Raw genomic sequence first — 22,560 nt, 5'->3', positions numbered from 1 at the left:
GTGCACCAGTATGCTCACCACACATCAGCTATCAGTGAGAATAGCAATATTATCAATAATATCAAGAGAACTGAGTAATGAGGTCAATTCATAGACAGGGATTCTTATGAGACCGTGATTGGTTAAAGGCCAGGGGCAAATTTAACCAGATCAATGGGGTTACACCCCTTAATCTTTTTGAAAAACGCCCTGGGATTTTTAAGCACTACGGAGAGTCATTATGATTAAGGTTTTACATCTCATCTGAAGGATGGAACCTTTTTACAGTATAGTGTCCCCGTCACTATACTGGGGCATTAGGACCCACCCTGACCACAGGGTGAGTGTTCCCTACTGTTCCCACTAACACCTCTTCTAGCCAGGTACTGGCCAGGCTCACACCTGCTTAGCGTTAGTGGGTTACCAGTTGTGATTCGCAGAGTGATATAGCTGCCAGCTATAAGTAATGGAGGTTCCCCTTTGTATTGACTCAGTAGTGTGGAAGAACAAAGTTCCCAAACCTTGTCCCTGGGGCACCACTATGTCTGCTGGCTTCCCTACCAGCTAAGCTCCACATCCTCAGTACTAATTGATGACTTTAACTGATCTGCTTGCATGCACAGGCTTTCAGGCTATTTCAGTACTCAGTCGGGAGCTATAGAAGGATATGGTTTCCAATGGCTCCAGCATACAGAACATGGAGTAGCCTCTCTACAATGTGTTAATATGTGATTGATTTTTAATAAAACACACAGATGAAAATGACACCGTAGCAGACACTCACATTGAGCTTTTATTTTTCCTTCAGCAGAGGATTAATTGAGTACATTTCATGCAACACAGCTTTGGCACAGAGGTACCATGTTAATGCCAATTACAAATCCCATTTGACCTTTTAAAAGCTGAAAATAAATTTTAAAATATGCTCAATTTAGCCTGTGATTAAGGACTTGGATTGGGGAAAACCCAGAAGTGACATTGGTCTCTCAGGACGTGGGATGGGAACCACTTTCTGTAGAACGTGTCTCTATCCTGGGTCTTACAGATCACCTGTTTCTAAAGATGTATTAACCAATAGTACAGTAAAGCCAAAATAATCTGTTCATATTTAAAAAAAAAAACTATTGTCTGTGAGGGCTGGATAAAACACCTTGATCAATATTAACTCTAATTTCTTTAATAAAATAATGCTATATTCTTTCTTGAAAATGTGAAAGGGTATAAACCTTCCTTCTCTTACCGTTTTAGTAAGTTTTTAATCTTGCAATATATATCTATAACATAAATAGGAATTTCTGAGCACACAGATGATTCTGTATTTTGTGGATCGAAAACAGTACATTCTTAGAAACTGAATTTTATAAAAGGTCGTGTCTCCTGGGATGTTACATGTTCTAGAAACGAGTCAAGCAATGTACAGTAAGTAATACGTCCAATTGTAAGTGTTGTCAATGTTTTAAATGAAATATGTAACAAAATGCAATAAACGAAAAAAAAAGGTTGCTTTTAGAATGCAGGCCAGAAAATGGCTTGGTCGAAAATTCAAAGGAAAAGGAGATTATAAATTGCAATATGCGTAGAAGTTAGTTCTACGTCTGCAGCATCTCGCTTTTTGACGGGAAAGAAGTACAGTACAAGCACTCGTACTGTACGTCGTTAAGAAATGTTGGAGTATCTCGTTCCGATTTTGGGCGCCTGTCTCTTTAAAGAGCCTGACACCTGTGTGAGTGCTTTGCTTCTTCCGGGGACATAGTCACAGTCACACAGACACGCTGAGGTTTCGTTTCATGCATTCTGCAACATCACGAACCGAACTCAATTGATTTTATTTCGCTTGGGTTTTATAAATCTACCAGCTTTACCAGGAACAGATCAGCTGTTGGAGAAGAGTAGTCACCCACATATTGTTTTTACCTAAATTGTTTTTTTTTCCTGAGTGTTCATTCAATGATTCTTTTGCAATTACAAATAGAAACCGACCTGCACTTGCCACTGTTCTAGTGCGTGTCCATGATGATGCTTCATTCAGCGATCGCTTAGTCTGTCGCGTCCGTGGCGGCCGTGTTCTGCTCCAGACTTTTTCGGCTCCCAAGCCTGTCTGCCGGATAAGGTACAGAACTCCAGTCCCTGGCTGGAACGTCTGAATAGGCCATAACATGGAGTTAGCAATTACTGTACTTGACATTGTTATGTAATTTACTGTACACCATAACAGTGCCATAACATAACAGTTTTGCTTAATACGAATGTGTTTTGGAGTATCCAAATTACCCTACGATTTGTCATGTACATGTATTCCTCGTTATTCTTCTTAATGATGGTATCATTAACGACTAGAATCTATGCAGCAGTCGATATGTGAAATGTACGAGGAAAAAATATATCGAGCAGTTACTTAATATATACTTACACGTTCGTTAAGATAACATATTTCACCTAGCTACTTAATGTGTTCAATTTTGTACTACATGTTTAACAACTTAAAAATGTTACAGGTAGTTGTTGTCTGCATGTTGGTTATTATTGCATCATAAATGCGTGAAATACTGCACAGTATTACACATTAACATACTGTCCATACCTCTGTGGCAGGATGCTTCAGGGGCTTGCTGGTCCAGATCGAGATAGCCCGGTCTTCCGGCTGCGTTTCACGACCTTCATTGTGGGCACCGTCTGCCTGCCGCTCATCGGCTTCGTGTTTTGCATCTTCATTTCACTGATCTTTCATTTCGATGACTCCACCGCCACGCACTGTAAGGTGAGCACATTTGCGCTTCATCTGGGTCTTTAAAGCTGCCTGTGGAGATCAAGTAATCTATTTCACAAAGACACAAATAGAGATCATCATAATTGCTTGAAAGTATCACGGCTTGAGTATCCAGGTATCCTGAGAGCACTTGAAGTGAGCCCATATTTTTTCATTCTTTTCATTTGTTACGTTGTAGTTTATCTTCACCTGTTACATTGAGTACACTCAAGTCCAAAATTGAGTCCAAAATTTAAGGAGCAGTCTATTTCTTACTACTAATTTAGAAACTCAAGCAACATTATAAATTAAACCTAGTATTGTGTGATCAAGTTTTAATGTTGTAAGCGCATTTTAAGGCACTCTGCATGGTTTACAAGTGCAATATGAGAAAATGAGATATTGCATGGAGGTGTGCCTTAGGGTGTCCTTGAGCTGCATACTGTACATCTGAAAATGATGTTTATCTGGCTCAACTTGTGGACATTACAGAGCCATTCCTGTTGGCCCACTGCATCAGAGCTATCTGCAGTATGAACCGAGCAGTGAGATCACTGTATCTGAACCCCACAGAACATGTCTGCAGTGCTGTACATTACAGTCTTCAAGTGTATCCAAGAATCTTCTAGGACATAAGATGTGCTGTTATGGTATTTGATGCATTCTAGCTTGTTGAATTAACCTTTACTGTAGCAAGATGATGCTGTCAAGTTTTTATTTCTGTATGGGATGAATACATCCCCTGTTGGGCTTGCTTTCCTAATTCATTTGAAAGCTCATTTTAGAGTTTTCTTGTTTCATTGTCATAACTCAGGCATTTTTTCTTTGCTTTGAGCATTCATAGGTTGTATAACAGCTCTAGCCAGATTTTCACTTTCCTGAGGGCAGTAAGAGATTTTTTTTTCTCTAAGTCTAGGACACTTGTGTATTTTATTCTTTCACTTTAGGTTAACTTTCCAGTTGTCATATACTGTAATTAGTTCTGGTACACAAAAACCTTAATCTTAGTTGTCTTTCCACCCAGTAAGACTGCATTGCAGGAGGCTGAAGTCCATGTAACGATTTAAAGCTTAGCTATTCCCTTTATAATGGTTCTTTTTACGTTAAAGCCAGACTCGGAGAAAATAAGTTTTCCAAAACAGGCCTCAGATATATAGAATATGGTGCTTTAGTGTGCCCACCATGTATATGGGTTGGTCAAACATCACACAGTCAGGAGGTGCAAAGCCAGTAATTACATAAAAAGGGTTAAAGTGTTAAAGTCAGCGTGGAACTACAGTATGTCAAAAGCAAGATCTTTTGAATGATTGACATAGGGCACTATGACATGTGAGGGTCAAACTGAAGAGAAGCACCATGGCAGAATGATTAGGATTAACATGAATTGTGTTTTTTTCTTCTTTGAATGGGACAGGTTCCCAACTACCTGCCCTCTATCAGTGCTTCCATAAGTCTCATACCAGAGCGTTACATCTGGCGCTTCTGCATCAGTCTGCACGCCGCCCCCAGGTTCCTGGCAGCAGTGAGCTACTGGAATTTCTACAACATTTGTTTCAAAACTCAGCGGATCTACCAGTTCCTGAGCTTCTTGAACCTGCTACTGAACATCTCAGAAAACCTGGGACTGCTGCTGCTCACCTATGTGTGTTCATCTGAGAATTACTGTGAGTGCTGTCTTACAAGCCATGCTTCTGTTGATATCAACAGGATGCGTTTTTTCATGGAGAACAATAAGAAAGGTTCTTTGTCAGAAAAAGAAAATATGCCAAGATTTACATTTCTGATGTTTAGCCATTTTCAGCCTGATACGACTTATTTTGATTTATAATCTTTCTGTTTTTTCACAGGGCTTCATAAAAATGGCTTTATCACATTCATCGGTAGTTCGATCCTACACATGCTTGTAACCTGCCTTCTGTGGAAGATTATTAAAGTGTATTCAGTAAGTCCGGAGGTACAGTAATCACCCCTTTTTCCTCCTTATTCATTATCTGTGTAGAAGCTGGACCTCTTCAGAATAACCCTGGAAGCTGTTTGGCAGATATCTGCTAGTGTAATTTCTGATTGAAAAAATAATTTCCAGGTCTAATGGTTAACAATTGAGGTGTACTTCATGAAAATTTAAATCTCTTTTTTTTTTTGCAAGGAGATCTGTCCAAATGTGTTTCTCACTGTTCTCTAAGTATTGTGTGACCACGTTTTAATATTACAAGCATATTTATTTTTCTTATTCAAAGTCTAGAGTTGTAGAGCAAGCTAAGACCCACTTGTCAGGTAAACATAAGTCTGCTCAAATGGTGTGGACTCTATAATCTGGATTATACTATCCAGACAAACTAGGAATGAGTTCCCTTAGAATCAAGTCACACAAAGCTGAAGTGGCCAACTGCCCATAAAATTCTTACATTTTGAAGAAACGGAAACAACATAATTCTATTTTACCAGGTTCATTCTGAAGAGGCTGTGTTTGTCTAATTAAGTAATTTTCTGTATGTATTTAGTTTTGTATCAAATGTTCTCCACCAGTGTTTTTTTTATCCTTGCTTCATCCTTCCCTTGGCTTTTAAATATCCTTTAAACAATTAATGCACTTCATACTCTTCAGTATACTGGAAGGTATACTTTCCTTGGGTGCTGTTTTTAATGTGTTCATGTGTCAACAGGAAATCAGGAGTATCAGAAGAGTCATTTCACTTAGGGCTACAATAAACTCCCAAAGTTATTCAGCAAATGGCAAAATATTTTTTGTAGCTGGTACAGTGACCTTGCAAAACACAGGACAATGACAAATCTTTCAGATTTAAAGAACTCCTTGTTGTTCAAAGTACAGAGTCTATCCTGTGGTTAGAAGTAAGGTTTTGTTTATTCAATATTCACAAAAAGTAACAGCGATCAACAGGAAAAAACTAGAAATAGCCATTTCACACACTAAAAATGGAAAAAAACTCTAGGTGCCATTCAAATAAATGTTTTTTTTTGTGTGTGATGAAAATGCATTTGACAATATCATTTTTTTTCCACAAAAAAACAAACCTATTTTGTTAAGGAATTGTTGGGTACTCTGGATTTTTGCAGCCAAAACAGTAAACATAAAAAACTAATTTCCTCAATGTGACCACTATGTGGCAGTGTTCATCTGTTAGTTCCTTTCTCTGTTTGACAATCTGGTTTACCCGATCTTCAGCTCTGTTGTTTGTGCTTCATCCAGTTCCTTTTTTATTTAGGTATCTGTGAAATGCTCTGAGAAAGTATCTAAAGATACATCTGTGGATATTTCATTGTGGTTATGACAGCTTTTCTTTTACTAGCTGCTTATTTGTTTTTATGTATCTGTTATGGTGCTTTTTCCCTAAAAAAGCTTATGTTCTTATATTAAAAAAGAAGCTTTATTATCTCAAGCAACTAAGTTGCTCTTATGTCTGAATGAGAACATTAGAGTGAGAGTTTTATGAATTCCATTGTTTTGTAGTAGTTCAGATCTGTGGACTTCTCTAACCTAACGACTTTTAAAGCTTTGAAATTGCAGGTTACTGTAGCAAACTCTGTCAATGTGTTTTCCTGCTATGATTATCTCCTGCAATATTCATTGAAGGTTGTTGTTCCAAAAAATACTCTTTAAAGTTCAATTAGGATGGAAAAAAGCTCCACCCACCTTTATGTGAATATTCATTCAGATACACATGTAAAGTGTGGTGATTTTCATACGTTGGTATAGTGTGAAGAATGAGTTATATTCGATAGCAATCAGTGTCACCCACAGTTTAGAGACAGGGCTTTCCTATGAAGCCTCATTAAATCGAAGTGTGTTGTAAAAAGGAAAATCTGCGTGTCTTATTTATACTGATGCCAAAATGATGAGCTTGCAAACGAGCCCAGTGTCATATTAGCCATGACGTTCACAAAGAGTGGTGCATTTGTTGCATTAGCAGTAAGAAAATGTTCCATGTTTACTCAGTGTTTACTACATGAATTGTATGCTCATAACATTTTAACAGTGAATTTTCCTCCTTCAGTCATCTGCAGTAAATACATAGGAAATTTCTGCTTTGTGTTAATAAGTGTTGTTAGTAGAAGGGTGTCTTGTGCTGCTCTGTAAATATGTGACCAATTCTAGGTGACGTATTTGCTTTCCTATTAATGAAAAGGTATTGCTTTATACAGCATGTTTTTTCTGCTTGTAATACACTCACAGTTACATTACAAGCAGATACACATGTTGAGAAACAAGATAACACTGTTGCCTACTTGCGAACTGTCCTAAAGCGGTTAGCAAAGAAATGTTGAAAAGTTGGAAACTCTCAAGGAGAAAGGATGCGGAACTGAGGGGTATAAGCCGAGATCTGGTTTCCTTAGCTGTGCGTTTGTCCATCTAATTTAAAAAAAATTTTGTTTGACAGTGAATAGAAGTAAGGAATATCACAATCCAGACGTAACCAGTCTTGTTTACGTGAGAAATTCTGTGGGGTGGAACGATAGAATCGGTAGGAATATAAAACTAGAAGAAAATTAGAAGAAAAAGAGTTATTTTTCATGATCAACTCGCCTACAAGTGAAGTAACAGAAGAGTCTGCCTGGTCCCGCGGTTCCTCCAACTTTGCAAACTGAAATGCATGGTGTTGCAACAGCTTGAGCAACAACAGTACATATTGCAAAAGTGGTGCATTTGTGCTGATGGAGGGGTAGAACAGATTTCCTGTTTAAGCGAGTGAGGCGGTTGGCTTTTGTTTGAAACATCCATTTTAATTTTCTCAATCAAAGGCTTAATTCAGCAATCAGCTTCCGTTTGGGCTGACAGACCGTTTTTACATTGTGGAACAAATGTACTCCATTGAATAAGGTGTTATAAAGTATCGTGACCACTACTTAATCTAGTCGCACACCTTGTTAGGAAAAAAAAATACACCTCTGGAATTGTTACTTTACAAAGTCACTTTGAGACAAAAACAAAGTTGCCTTTGTTAATTGAAGTAAAATTCTTAGAATAAAAACTGTGCTGAAATGGGGTATACAAATAAGTTGATACTAAATTAAATTAATGATCTTTTTTGTTTTCCGATCAACCTTTAGTTTTGTCACCAAAGTCTGCAACTAGAACAAGACAGAATTGAGAATGTTCACCCCTTGTGTAGGAACTATTTGAACATTTTTCAACCACGGAATGTACACCAATTAATTTGGTAGTCTTCATTGTCTAATTTCCCTTTATCTCAGTCTGGCCTTGGCAGACAGGTAATTTAGTCAGGTGAGAATATCTGTTTTTGACTTACTTAGTGGGGGAGGGAGGCTTGGAGAGGGTTTGGCAGGCCTCGGTCAAGTGGCCTTGTTGAGATTGAGTCCAGGGTGAGCGCACAATCTCTTGAGATCCCCACTATACCCACAAAACATCCGCCCATTACAGACCGTTCCTGCTGTCTGCTTGTAAAGAAGGCAAAGGTAGTTCTGTGTACTTTCACCTTTTCACACTCTCTGAGGAAGTGCTACTTTTCTGCTGAGTTTTAGCTTTCCACTACATTCATACAGAAAGCTCTGTCTCAGCAGTCAGTGTGGTCAGCGGCTTGGTGATGAAAGCTTGCTCCCACACTGATAAACTCCACTGATACGTTTTGTGTAGTGCATCTGCTTTCATCAAACGTTTCATCAAAGGAGAGAAAAGCATCTGCTAAAGGCTTTTCCCAAATAGTATTGAAAGTCTGACCCTGATTTAAATCAGCTAAATTTAATTAAACCAAAAAATGGTTATTGTGACATTCACTGAGGTCATTTTTTTATTATTGTTGGCATTATGAGGTTCTGGGTTGCTTCTGCTGTGTTAAGGCTCTTTGTAAATCTTCTGAGTTCCTCAGAATAAGAGCTAATTCATCTGTTGAAATGACAGCATTTAATGATGTCAGCTTTTTACAGAGCCATAGGAGGAGCTTCATCGCTCTCAGGTTCACAATTATAGTCGCTCTAAAATGTGTTGCTTCCTTTTGATAAGCAACTGGTACAGAGCAGCTTCTCTCTTATCATGACTATACACTTTAGACGTTAACAGGCTTGCATACTGTATGGTCAAGGCACTTGTTAAGGATCTATAGTATGTTTTTCACTTCTGCTTCCAGCTCTGGTACATAGCACTAAGGTTTCCTGTAGTAACCCATTTAATGTGTAGCCAAACATTCAACAGTAGATCTTATATGTTGATTCATATAAAGAAGCAAAAAGAAAGTCCAGGTTCACCATCATTTGAAAATATTTGATTTGGTATTAGACCTAACACACAAATTGTTTGACTTAAGTCAAATAAAGAATCAGGATGTGAACGATTGAATAATCTGGAATTGTGCAATGATTTCTAAATTGAGTGAAGCAGCAGTGTAACTAATAAAACATAAAAAAGGCTTGCCGTGCCTGTGGTCAGTTGTACATTTCAGACATTGCCAGCAGTTTCAATGCTGAGCACTCCACGTTTAGTTTAATGTGGGGGCAGAGTTACGGCTGAGACTTTTGAGTGTCAGGAAGCCACAGGCTGTATTTATACTCACTGAGCCAGAGCGCTTGTGTCACTGAGAAACACTGACTTCCTGTGCTTGTCTGGCTGCCATACAGAAGTGAAACCCACCCTCTTCCAGCTTGCTCTTACTGCCCTAATTTTGTCTTCTTTTTGGCTTCCAACTGGCTTATTCTTGTGAACACATGCAGGAAAAAATATGAAATATTAAATATTATCTTTGAACCACAGTTACAGTTTGATAGCTCTATTACCTTAGAGTAAAGGCATGGAAGAAAAAACTTTTTTTTCTGTAATGCTAAAAATTGCTGTATATATGCTAAGCACTCAAAGGGAAGAATGGCTTATATTGTATATGCAAAATTACCATGTGAATGCTGCTAAAATATGTAAAACAAAAAGCCCTGAAAACCTGTTAATGTTATACCACTAAAAATGGTATCTATTTTATTACTACGTCATAATTATTTTATCCCTTCATTTTTTGTCTCTTATGTGGGTAACGGGTGAGAGGAAATGTCCCACAAGGCTTGTTTTTCAAATGTTTCAGCTTGTAATGATACTATTTATCTTCTCTCATGTCACTTCACAGATTTGAAGAGCTGACTTATTTGGTTTGCCCCTGAATTTCAGGAAATGTGTGATAGGCTAATCTGTTATTGATGGCCTAAGATAAGGATCAGCTGACTCCTCTTCATTTTAAGAAAACCTTAGCACCCTATAGCTACTGTGGCATCCATTAAAGGTCTTGAATGACTGCTTTTTTTAGTTGATTGTGCCCTGGTTTTTCGTGAAAAGCCCATTTTGTTGAAATTAGTATCTGATCTGTTACTTCATCCTCAAAACTGTCATTAAAAGAGAACTTCCCATCACTCCATGTTCTTTTTTTAATCTCCTCCCTCTGTGCTCATGTTAGTTCTCCATTGTCTTCTCCAGTTATCTGTTCTAACTGACCCAGCAAAAAAGAATTCTAGAATAGATCCCTGAAGCTTATGAGAAGATATGAGGTGAGGAAGTGCTCATGGTTTTAACCCACAGAACTCATTAGGCAATGCTAATTCTGTTTCTCACTTCCCTTCCTCACAGTCTGCTTTATAAAATCGTTTAAAAAGGATCTCTGGGATGAGTTCAATAAGTCATAATGACTAATGGTCTAGGACAGGCTTTGAAAAGACAATGCACACCGTTCTGTTTTAATTTGTGTTCCACCTGAGCACTCAAAAAGCAAGATTGAACCCCTAATTAAGCTGTATATAATTTGCTGTATTGTTGTTAGCCAAGAAAGTGAGATTCATTAGATAGTTAAAGATTAGATTAAAAATTCATGAATTACTTGAACTCTGTAGCATTGTTTGGAGTTGAAAACAGTCTAAATGATCTATTTAAGTAAATTAGTAGAGCAGTGTATTTAATTGAGAGCTCAACTATAATGAAAACCACAGGAGATACTGGTGCCAAACAGAATGAATCTCAGACGAAACCCCAGAAATTGAAGTAGAATAGAATTAAACACTCCTATCAGATTGTGACAAGCTTAATTTATATAGATATGAATGGTACCTCTAGAGGTTGGTTGAGTGAGGCACACAGTTCCAGTGATAGGTGAGTTACTGTATCTCTTCGGGAAGTTGCTGAAGGGGAAAGCAAGACTCTTTTATGTCGTTTCTGATTTCTGCGGTACTGCATCACAACGTAAACATCTATTTCTCAATAAAGGTTGCAAGGTGCAAATGTCAGGTTTCACTGCATCTGAAGTGTGCAAGAATGACTCAGTATGGCACGAAACATCCTTTGAGATTGCATTTGTTACTGCTGTTGCTCTGCAATGTAGGTCTGTACCCGTTTGGGACCTGTTACACAGCCCAATATGCTTCTTTGGTCAGTGCTGAGCTTGGATTACCTTGCCTTTGAAGATATGCATTTAGTTTGTTTTTTTTATAAGAAATTTTGTTTTTTTTTAAACACAGAATTACCAAGAAACCAGGAGCCTTTTGTATCAGTGTGGCTAACAGTCCCCAAGGTAGCCCTATAATAACAGATAGGGTACATTAATATGTGCTTTTTTAATGTAGCAGTTATTGATTATTTTACAGTCACACCATACTTGTGGACCTATAACTATATAAAACACGCTAAAGTATAAACATGGTTCTTATGGGCCACTAAAATCAACATTTGTATGTTTTTGGTGCTGTTCAACAAGAAACATCATGTTTCTTGTTGAACAGCAGTTCAATGTTCAGAAAACATGTCCCTAGTTTTCTCTTAAGGTTGTGTTGAACAGCCTCTTTTTTATATATAGTACCCTCGAGGTATCTCATCTTAAGCTGCTGTCAGATGTTACCGTGTTGTTGTGAAGTTACAACAGCAGGTCCTGTTCAGTTGAATTCCAAAGTGAACATTAGCTTGCTGAGCTAGCAGTACTGTTAGAGAAAGAAATTAAGTCGTTTGAATTTAAAAGGGGCTAAGATTGTGGGTGGGACTGAAGTGCAATTTGAGGTGTTAGGCTGTAAGTGGCTGCTTCTACACATATATATTTCACACTCTACATGCTGCATCTATTTATAAATTGTATTTCTAAAAGAGAGCCTATGATTCTGTGGCTTCTTTAGTTAATACTTCTGAAAGCCACATTGCAGTGTTGCTCTGTTGTATTAACATTCTCTTCTCACTCATTTGTCTTATGGAAGAAACAACATTCGGAATTATAAATGCTGTTAGTGGGTATTTTTGTGTTCAGACAGCCAAACAGCAAAAAAAGAAAACAACTCCTTAGCTTAGAACCATAAGATTCTAATTGTTCTATAACAAATACAGATGAAACTGTATTGAAACACATCTGAGTAAAATACACTTTATTTATGTTCATGAATCTACCTGAAGTCAGCTTGTTCATATACTTGTACATATTTCTTTCTCATATCACAGATCTGGATGAATGTACTCAGTGATGCAACATTGTTTTCTTGTTACAGGAGCAGACCTCCTACAGGTGGAAGATTCGCCTTTTCTTCTTCAACTTGATTCTGTGCGTCATTGCTGGTTACTTCTATGTCCGGCATAACAGATACTGCGAACCAGGCAGTGAGTGTGTAGGAGAATGTACTAGCCCCCTGTTTTCTGACTTTTGTTCTCCAGTTCCTTGTGTCAACTCTTAAATGTGTACCTGCATGTTATTATAATTGTATTTTATGTGTGTAACATATTTTGCTATTTTATATAGCACAGTTAAAGGTGACTTCTCAAACAAAACAAATACACAAGATATACACAATGAGGAGAAAGTAGTTGGGGGTACTGAATAAAGAGGTAAATAAGAACCAGCTACTGTATGTAAAGGCCCTTCTAATGAAGAAGGTTTTGAGTCTAGATTTGAAAGAGTTTAGGGATGGTGACTCTTTAATATCCTTAGGGATAGAATTCCAGAGCTGACCATAGATGGCTTGAACTGCTGTATCTGCTTTTAATGTGTTTTCCCTTTTCAATAACCCTGTTGTGATTTCTTTCCTGAATTGATTGTTAGCAAATCACAATCATATTCATTAACCCATATCCATATATGCTGCAGAGGGAATTATGTGAAGGCTTAAAAGATGTTATTTGAATGTTTTTTCTATAACCTCATCTAGTTTCTCACTTGGGTTTTATAAGGAAATAAAAGTTACAAAACATCCACATTATTTCTATTGTTTCAAATGAACTATTGGAAGTATCAGAAGTAATTTAAGTAAAATAAGTATCAGGAGCTTATTTCAGGAGTAAGTTGCAGAAGAGACTATGCCTTTGTTGTCTTTGTCGTCTTGTCTAGTTCAACTTGTGGTCAGAGGTAGTGCGGTTATCAGGTCGGTACAGATCTCATATCAGTTACAGTATGATGTCAATATTTGTTTAATCTGATAGATAAGAAACATAACTTGTAAGATTTTTGTATTCATGGTTAAACCAGAACAAGACCGTATATATTGAAGTATAAAAGTTTACTTACAGGTAGGCTTTTTTAGCATTGTAGAGCAATAATTAGAATTGTGTGTCAGAGATTTGGTTTCTGTGGTTTCTCCCAGAAACGTTTCTATTGGTCAGTGACTCTGCTGTTGAGGACATACTTTTCATGCATACAGACTACAAATTTTCGGATGACAGTAACTTTTTAAGATGCTGTAAGTGAATTCCCCTTGTGTCTTCCTTTGTTCATCTTAAATGAAGTGCTGTTGTCTTTGATGACATCAAACAGTCTTTAAGAGTAAAAAGTATTTCCTTTTTCCAGCTGTGGAGGGCTCTGTAGGAATGTGTGTTTACACACTGTATATAGGGAGAGGATAAAAACATCATATAGAATGGCAGCAGATTGCCATTTTCCCGATAATTAGTTTGGTATAATTTTCATAAGAGGTGTGTGTTTTATTGAATAGATGCAATATAGGTCCATACATAGTATGGACATAGTTGAATGACCGGGGGTCTACTGTGAAAGCCATAGGTTTGTATGATCACCAACGGAAGCAGTGCAAACTGTAGGTTTGTGATGCACGCTTTGGTGATGCATCACCATTTGGTTGCCCACCTCATTCTGTTGTACTGATGAATATTGGTGAACACTGGGCCCCAGTATGGTCATCGGGCCTGCACCTCCCAGCTGAGCTGCCGAGGCATGCGTTTTGCAACCTGGTGCTGCTGATGCCGTGGGTCTGGCAGTATAAAAAACAACCAAGAAGATGGAGTATGACAATGACTCTTGCTATGAACAGCCCAGAAGGCATGTGATGGTGTACTGACTTAGTGCAGCCTTGAGCATAGTGATGAGATGAGTGTGTTGCTCAGTGTTCAACCCACTAAAGAGGTGTTAGTGGGGCCAGCAGGGGGCGCTCACCCCGCGGTCCATGTGGGTCCTAATGCCCCAGTATAGTGTCAGGGACACTATACTTTAAACAGGCGCCGTCCTACGGATGAGACGTAAAACCAAGGTCCTGACTCTCTGTGGTCATTAAAAATCCCAGGGCGTTTCTCGAAAAGAGTAGGGGCGTAACCCCGGCGTCCTGGCCAAATTTCCCATTGGCCCTTACCAATCATGGCCTCCTAATAATCCCCATCTATGAATTGGCTTCATCACTCTGCTCTCCTCCCCACTGATAGCTGGTGTGTGGTGAGCCTTCTGGCGCACTATGGCTGCCGTCGCATCATCCAGGTGGATGCTGCACATTGATGGTAGTGGAGGGGAGTCCCCATTACTCGTGAAGCGCTTTGAGTGGAGTGTCCAGAAAAGCGCTATATAAGTGTAAGCAATTATTATTATTGTTATTATTATTATTATTATTGTTCTCTTGATTAACAGGGCATAGTGGTTGCTTTCTGTATTTTTCTAACAGGGTTAACATTCAGTAGGTTAAATCACCTCATTACCAGTGCCCAGTCAGCTCTCTCTCAAATAAGGTGATTTATAGCTTACACAACAAAGTCATTTGAGTTCATCAGTCTGCCATGAATCACAGTTAATCACAAATTATGCCAAAAACATTTATTCAATATCCAAAACCTGTATACTAAAAAATGTGAGGCTTTGAGTTTTAAAAAAGTTGTATCTCAAAATCAGTGGCAGCACAAGAATCTTTAAGGGCTTCAATCGTAAAAAGATTAGAATTAGTGGCAGACTTATGACACCAAGAGACCAATGTTGTAAGACATACAGGAGCATATTTAATTAGAGAAAGACTGTAAATTATCTAATGAAGCTTGTTTATACTTATGGCCAAATAGGTCCCACTTGTTTCAGCTACAGTGTATTCTGTTTTGTCTCCTCTCTTCATTAGTTTACACCTGTTTTGCTTTCTGTGAGTACTTCGTGGTCTTCTCCAACATGGCGTTCCATTTGACGGCGTACTGGGATTTTGGAAACAAAGACGTGATGGTTGTCACCCCACCAGAGAGCAAGCGCTTCTGACAGAACCTCCGAGGCCGAGGCAGCTGGATGGAGGACAGCAGCTGTTCCTTTCAGAATCCTCAGAACACTTCCCAAGTAACTGGCACAATGAGGAAGATACCAGAGGAAGAGCTTTTTCATATATTCCTTTAAAGCACAATGAGTCACTGGTCATTTCAAACTTCAGCTGAGTCACTGGTCATTTCAAACTTCAGCTGACACAGAAAACCTTGTTAAATGCACAAACAGGCTCACTTTGACCTACCAGAAAGATCAGTGCTTAGGCAAGTATTAGAATACGAATAAGAATAGTTCAGGATTGATCTGCACACCACTAGGTCGATTTTAAGTATGGGGCACCAGAAAAGTACAGTTTTAATGGTGTGCCCATTCGTCACTTGTACCTGGAAAAGCAACAGTGCAACAACATGTGAAGTGAGACTAACTGTGCACTTAAAGAGTTTCTTTGTTTTAATCTGAAAAAGGACTAAACGAGGATTCCTACACTTTTGGAAAAACTAGACATAATGTCTTGTAGCTCTTCTGCAGACTAACTTGAGCACTCAGTCCCCACAGGCCTGATAACTGCATTGATGTTAGGAATGCTTTTTCACTTTATGACAGTCTCACAAACCTTTCTGTGTTCGTGCCTTTGCATAATGCAACTACACTTGATGCGCCTTCTTTTTCTATCCGCTCATATTCCTCCATGGCAGTCCTGTGTTTCAGTGTTTGCTTTTTCACCACATACTGTACAAAAATTCATATCCCATGTGTCATTGACTCATTCATTTGCATTTAAAACCTCTCTCTTTCCCGAGTGGCACAGAGCTTGCTGGGGTGAAGTTGCACGATCTGTTTGTCATTCAGGTCTACCTACTCTCAAAGTACTTATGACTGACTTCTCTTAGACCAGAGCAATTCATTTTGTCTACATTATGTAGAACACAGGCCTCTTGAGGTACCTGATTCTATTGAAGGTCTAAAACTTCAGATAGTCAGAAAGTCTCATATTCTATTGCATTGTATTCTTGATCTCCTGTTGCTAGAATCCGTTAATGTTTTTAATAAGCTGCTACTGCCTCATACAGTAGGCACTATATCCCAGCATCCCTCAAGTCTGCATACAAATGCTGTTTTTCTTTGCAAATGTTTAAGCTATAACATCGATGTCTGCTGTAGTTTTGTAAATCTCAGGAAATTGGTTATTTGTATTGCTGTTGGTGGTTTGTTTTTAATTCTGTACTGTGAAAGTTTTAAAGATTTAGAATTGTTTAGGGGTTTTAAGACCAATGTCTTTTGGGGGTACAACTATTGAAATACAAATTTTATTTCACAGAGTTATAAATGTTGTACTGGAGTGGATACTGTGAAATCCATTTTAACAGCTCCCTGTATCATACTCTCTGTCTCACTCAAAAAAATGTCATTCAGAAGTGGTTTAGCTCACAACTTTGAGTCATTGCCTCAAGGACCTCCTTTATAAAGGATAATTAAGGCTCTTTGTGTCGGTTTGTTAACAAACAAGATGAGAAAATTGCTGAACAGAAAAGACTCCTCATGTGAGGACATTCCTGTCAAAATGCACATTAAATCCCGATAGGGCTCTTTGACATCATAACCTGCAACACAAACTTGAAATCTGTATGACTTTTTATTTTTAAATAACACCATATGAAATTAAAAAATAATGCTACTGGGTTGTTCTTTCCAAAAAATATTTAGATTTCCTGTTAAATAATCAATTCTTTTCAAGTTTTGTAAGGCAATTCCCCTGCCAAAGAAAGAAAGTAGTAAGGCTGACTGTTGTCGTATGTGCTTATTTACAGATTTATTTTTTTAATTTAAATACCATCACCTACTGGTGCCTGGATGTTATGTATATAAGTGAGATTGTAGTGAAAATTGTTCAGGCAAAGGCTAGATTAGTAATTCCCTGAACTAGGTAGGTATTGTAATTCCTGAGGTGTGTTCATAAACCTTAATTCAGAATTTTTTTTAGTTTCAGTTATTTCTCTTGGGATGGATAGAACACAAATAACTTGTAAATTAATAGGTTCATTACAAAATTTCAGTATTAACACAGATTATGCAGGAGATTTATGCTAGAAAAAAATGTTTGAAATAATCTGTTGCCTTTTCAGACGATGATGACGCTTCCTGTCTTGTTTAATTGTCAGCTGCTGTTTTTGTGATTGTGGCTCCAGTAGGATTGTGCTTTTAAGGCCAATGTGCCACAGTGGATAATTAAATAAATATCTTCGTACAAAATCATTTCAAGGTAAATGAATCTTCATTGTTCTGTTGTACGTTTGAAGTATATCTTATGTCAAAATGAAGGTAATCTACAAATGTAATTTGTTAACCAGCACAGGATCATCTGTTATTAAATGCACCTGACTTTTATGTTAAGCGAGAGATGTAATTATTTTGTTTGCCATGAGTGTCACTTTGTGTTGCGGGGTACATCGTTATCCGTTTGATTGAACACCCCCCTGGCAATGGCTGCTTGAACAAACTGATGTGGCCTGGGTTAAAAAAGGATCAAACGTGTTTCTTAGATGGCTGTTCATCTTCACCAATTGCAGCATTTTCGCAGGGAAACACTTGACCTCTTATTTTAAGCAGTCTAAAAATAGGTCGAGTGAAAGACCTGGAACTCATCTTGTGAGTTGTTGTTTTTTTTTTATTCCCGGATTTATTCCCGGCTGTGCACTTCTGTGAAAATGAATTATGTTCAGCTGTTAGAGCCCAGCCACTGAACTAGCCATAGGAGACAGTGCTTTTCAGGTACTCTTGAGTGTGCTGTCTGTTGGAGCAGCCAGGCAGGGGGGGGCGTTGTCATATGGCAGAGTGATTGTAGGGGGAGAAGAGTTAGGGGGCTCTCCACTTTTGGCTAGGGCCCACACAGACCATTCAGGCAGGACCAGGGAGTTCATTTCTCGGGCATGGCCACCCCCCACTGATTCCGCCTCAGCCCACCATGGAATCCCAGGCATTCCTGTCCTCTTTAGCTTGTTCGCCCCTCATCCTGCTCCAGCTCGACAGGGTCATTAGAACAAATTCCAGACCCATTGCACACGGCCATATATGCTGTAGCACTCTGCCTTGACACTTTAGTCTCTCCATGTTTATGGCAAAGTATGTTTCACGGCGTTTGCAAAAAATGGCCCATTAAGAGTTCACCATCCAGAAGCGTTTTCCAGAAATACTGGCCTGAATCAAAGTTACAGCACTGATGCCTTCCTCTTTGTGGATTAAACAGACTGTTCTTTATGACCAGACTTCAAACAAAAAGGAGAGAAAAAGCAAAACCTAAGCCGTGATTTCATGGTTTTACTACGTTTTGAGTTTGTCGAATTTCCGTCCAAGTTTGTTGCCACAAATTCCGTAAGATTTGAATTACTAGGAATAGATTAGGAGAAAAAAAGCAGTAACTTACACCAAAAGACTCAGTGTGATCATGCATGTTTATTAAAAAGCGAACACAAAATGGCATTGTGGGTTATTACATTTACATTTAATGGATCTTTAAAACAGTTTTTTCAGAGAAGTTAAAAAAATTGGTTGCTGTGCCTCCCACTTTTCCCGTGGCAAGGTGTGCCTTTCACATTTCACACGAGTATTTTAACATTTTATAGAACCGTATGATTTGAATTTCAACAAGGTAGTCTCTTGTGGACTCTCACCCAACACAAACTGGATGGTTAAAAATTTACAGCAGAAACTCACAGTTTGATTCCAACGTGAATGAAAATGGGGAAAAACAAAGTTTCACTTTTTGTAAGAAGCCAAGCAAGAAGACAAACAAAGAGGGTTCTGTTATTTCCACAGTTTGTGCCATCTCACAGAGGTATTAACTTATTTTACTGTCAAATTATTCTTATAGTGGGGAGGTGGGGGCCTGCCTCATTAGTAAAAGGGACGTTATCTCTTTTACAGGATTTGCTGTGCGGCATGAGGTTTGCTTCCCTAATTTTACTGTCAAATGATTCTCAGGCAAATAAGGGAGACGAATACTGTAGGAGGTGTGAGGTGCTTGTACTTTTGCAGTTCTACCCATGGGTTTGTACACACCACTTTCTGTTTCATGCACTGTACATCTGTCCTTGAACTTTATCACTTCCTCCACATCTCAGCTCTACCCCATCTCTCTAGCCTGTACTGAATAAGTACCTCTGTGCAACCAGCTTGTCAAATGCGGTGCCGATCTTGCTAATTCTCAGTTCAAGGACCGAGGAACTGTTTGCAAGCTGGTTTGGGGATGCTGCAAACAAGCCCTGGGTTATGTTAAGAAAGATCATATCATTTTATATGTACTTTCTCTTCCAGGGTTACTGGCCTATTACACACACCAATCACCATAATTTTGTTTAGAAAACATGGAGGGGTGGTATTATCATTTCTTGCTTGGTACTATGAAATCTTTGATGTGTCCTTACACCTAGGTAGGACCGTAGAATAAGCTGACAGAGTCTGTGTCCTAGGGAAGATGTTTGATCCTTTATTTGCAATAAGGTAGGTAAACTGATGTGGTAGATCATCAATTATCCAGCACCCTAGGAGTAAAGGAGTGGCCAGATTTTCAAAAAATGCCAGATTGTCTCATCAAAGTTTTTCAGAGTAGCTCATTTTAAATAAAAATGTACTTTGGGTGTTGTGTATATATTTTGAATTTGCTGTATAAAAATGTTAAAGCAGGGAGTAAATACAAGCAAACAGAAACACTACAAACACACTTAAAGTACAGTACTGCAGAAACAGTGCTGTATAATATACAACTACTTCAGTTTGTTCAATGCAAAGTCCACTATCTGTTTAATGAGAAAAGTTTGTAAATGCCATGGGAGATACTTTCATCAACACAACAGTAAGTGTGGTGCTGGATAGGCTGGAATTTCTTCACTGAGTTCTGCACTGAGGCAGGAAAAACCATGTATTTTCATTGTTCAAATTGTTACACAGTGTCTATAAATTGCTTGCTAGCATTATCAAGTAAGCTGGTGTGCGTATGCTCATGTTTCGACTCCATCCTTGAAGTGATTCTGCCTATAAAGCAGTTTTCCAAGGAAAGCTGAATCACAAGCTACTTTCATCATATCAGCCCAGGGTGCTCGAGGAAATGTTGGAAGCTGGACTGTTTTGCTGCCAAATAATTGGTGATCTCCATCAAGTTTAAGACTTTGATTGGTCCATGTGGGAGTCTAATTGCACTTCTTATTCAAAACCTCTATTAAATAACACCGTGATATTCAAATATAGGATTCAGTTTGTTCTCTTTGTCTCATTTCGAGCAAGTCCCAGGACTGCGTGATCTTCATCATCTTGATCCCACACCAATTGTATAATCTTAACACACTGGGATCTACATTTAAAACAGATGGAAGCAACTGACAGTTTAGGACTTCTTAAAATCTTTGCACTAAAAGGCCTAATGTTCTGTTGGTACTTTATCTTAGGAAAAGAATTGAGCTCCAGCAGAAACTCTTATCCATGGACCCTGAGGACACAGCTTCTAAATGGATGTAAGAAAACCAGGCAGGAATGGAAGTTCTGTGCTGATGTTATCTCACAACATCCAGATTCTTTCAGCCATTAAAAACTCCTCCATTTTCCTTTGAGAAAAGGCAGGCACTGTGACTGGGGTATGCTGAGACATCAGGCACAGGGGCTATTTCTTTACTAAACTGGTCATGGTCAGAGTGAGACAGAGAAATAGGACTGATACAAAATCTCTTGTAGAGCACAGAGGGGAATTTTTACCTGTATTCTTCCCAGTCATAATTGGAAAAGACTACGTTTCGGCAGCAAATGTGCTATTTGGAATAAGGAGGAATGATGAATCCTGTTGGGTAAAGACAGAGCCCATCCAGAAAAGTAGAGATTGCAGCTGAGGTTAAATATTGGGACAGAAGCTGTGAGGACAGAGATAGATACACCTAATCCTTGTTTCTGTCTCATAAAGAGACAGGAACAGACCATTCAGGCCTTCATGGCTTTCTAGTTATTAGTAGAAAGTCAATGACTGGTAAGTAGTTTACTGACCTCTGGACTTGCAGCAGGCCAGTTTGTAGAGAGATTATGGTGAATCAGCCCTCAGCTCAGGCTCTGTAAAGGAAGGGACTTCCGTAAAGTCTTCAGTCCTGGGTCACAGAGTAGGCAGAAGTGTATTATAACTGGGAGCCTGTGACATTGAGTGGCTAGATCTGAGACAGGAAAATCTAAAAACATAAGAAAGCATCTAACAAGGAGGCCATTTGATCCATCTCAATCAATTGCTGGATACTAGTTCACAGATTGTTTAAGCTTAATGAATCCAATTCTGCCACTTTTTGAATGATGCAGACTTTGAATGCGTGCTCGGTTTTGCAAAGTTCCCGGGTAATCTATTGTAGACACCCCACCACTTTATAAACAAGTTTTTATTTTGATTTTCACAACTATGGCACTTTTTTATGATCAAGGTAACATACAATTTTACAACACCAGACCTCAAGGAGCCAGAACCCCAGAGGCGTAAGAACCTCTACAAAATTTCACAGGATCTCAGAAGCACTTCAGAATAGTGTGCCCAGCCAAATGTGATCACTCTCAGAAGTGTGCCTCTCTGGAGCAGAAGTACTTGTGCCTGGCAGGGAGGGAAGAAAAGTGACCAAAAACTAGGCCCGGGCTGTAGAGAAACAGCCCTGTCCTCTGCAGCTCCAAAAGTGAAATCCCTTATCTTGTATCCTTCTGCAGAGATCTTTCAGAACAAATTTGAAAAGCAAAAATGCCAAGCTCGCCGGAAATATAAGCAAGTTCTGTGTTTTCAGAAGGAAGTTAATGTTCACAAGTTCTCTTTTTTTATTATTTGGCAAGTTGACTAGTGACAGCAATATGAAAATAAGCCAATGTGTATCTTATTTGAAACAGTTATGGTGTTTCCTCTTTCACCTATAGCATGAGAGCTTGCTCAGTGAAGTGTGACACTGAACACCAGAGAAGATTCTAGAGTGGTGAATACTGACAGGGTGGGACTGCTACCGCAAACAGTGGATTAGAAGAAGACTTAATCCAGTTTTATTGCCGTGGTAAACCCTTACCATTTTATGTGCTGCAACTGAGTCTTAGCACAATTAAGTCGGTTCTTTTTTTTTTACTGTTATCCCTTATTAAAGCAATTGAAAATAAACCCCAAAACCATACTCTCCCTGTTGACAAGTGATGTGAAAATGATAAAATGGTGTTTAATTTTAACATCTGCTCTATGACCTTATCAGAGTATCTCCATGTAGTATCTGCAGACACTTACGGATACTTGGAATTCAGACTTGAGGTCAACATAGCAAGCTAGCTCAAAGGGGAGATCTCTTCCGATCACACAACAACCACGCAGTTACAGAGAGCTGGAATAACTGTAGCAAAAAGCAAATGAAATACTGAACAGGAGTC

The 22,560-nt window shown here is 38.7% G+C and overlaps 1 protein-coding gene across 2 annotated transcripts; it reads left to right on the top strand.

Annotated features, from left to right (window-relative positions):
* The first annotated feature begins 1,713 nt into the window (after window positions 1-1,713).
* pgap2 (post-GPI attachment to proteins 2) lies at window positions 1,714-17,538 on the top strand. 2 transcript variants are annotated; one of them, XR_016091334.1, is made up of 7 exons: window positions 1,720-2,089; window positions 2,572-2,737; window positions 4,140-4,389; window positions 4,573-4,679; window positions 12,191-12,299; window positions 14,346-14,487; window positions 15,020-15,078. XR_016091334.1 is itself a non-coding variant. In XM_088921349.1 (6 exons), exons 2-6 carry the CDS (start codon window positions 2,573-2,575, stop codon window positions 15,148-15,150), a joined length of 762 nt encoding a protein of 253 aa, XP_088777475.1. In that variant the 5' UTR covers window positions 1,714-2,089; window position 2,572; the 3' UTR covers window positions 15,151-17,538. The 2 variants fall into 2 exon arrangements, 1 of the variants encoding a protein (XP_088777475.1); XM_088921349.1 differs by lacking the exon at window positions 14,346-14,487 and having other exon boundaries at window positions 1,714-2,089; window positions 15,020-17,538.
* Window positions 17,539-22,560: the final 5,022 nt, after the last annotated feature.

The sequence above is a fragment of the Atractosteus spatula genome, chromosome 7 (assembly GCF_055471065.1).
Source record: "Atractosteus spatula isolate fAtrSpa1 chromosome 7, fAtrSpa1.hap1, whole genome shotgun sequence".
NCBI lineage: Eukaryota > Metazoa > Chordata > Actinopteri > Semionotiformes > Lepisosteidae > Atractosteus > Atractosteus spatula.
Note: the sequence above shows the minus strand (reverse complement) of the source record. Positions and strands in the feature narration are given on the sequence as shown.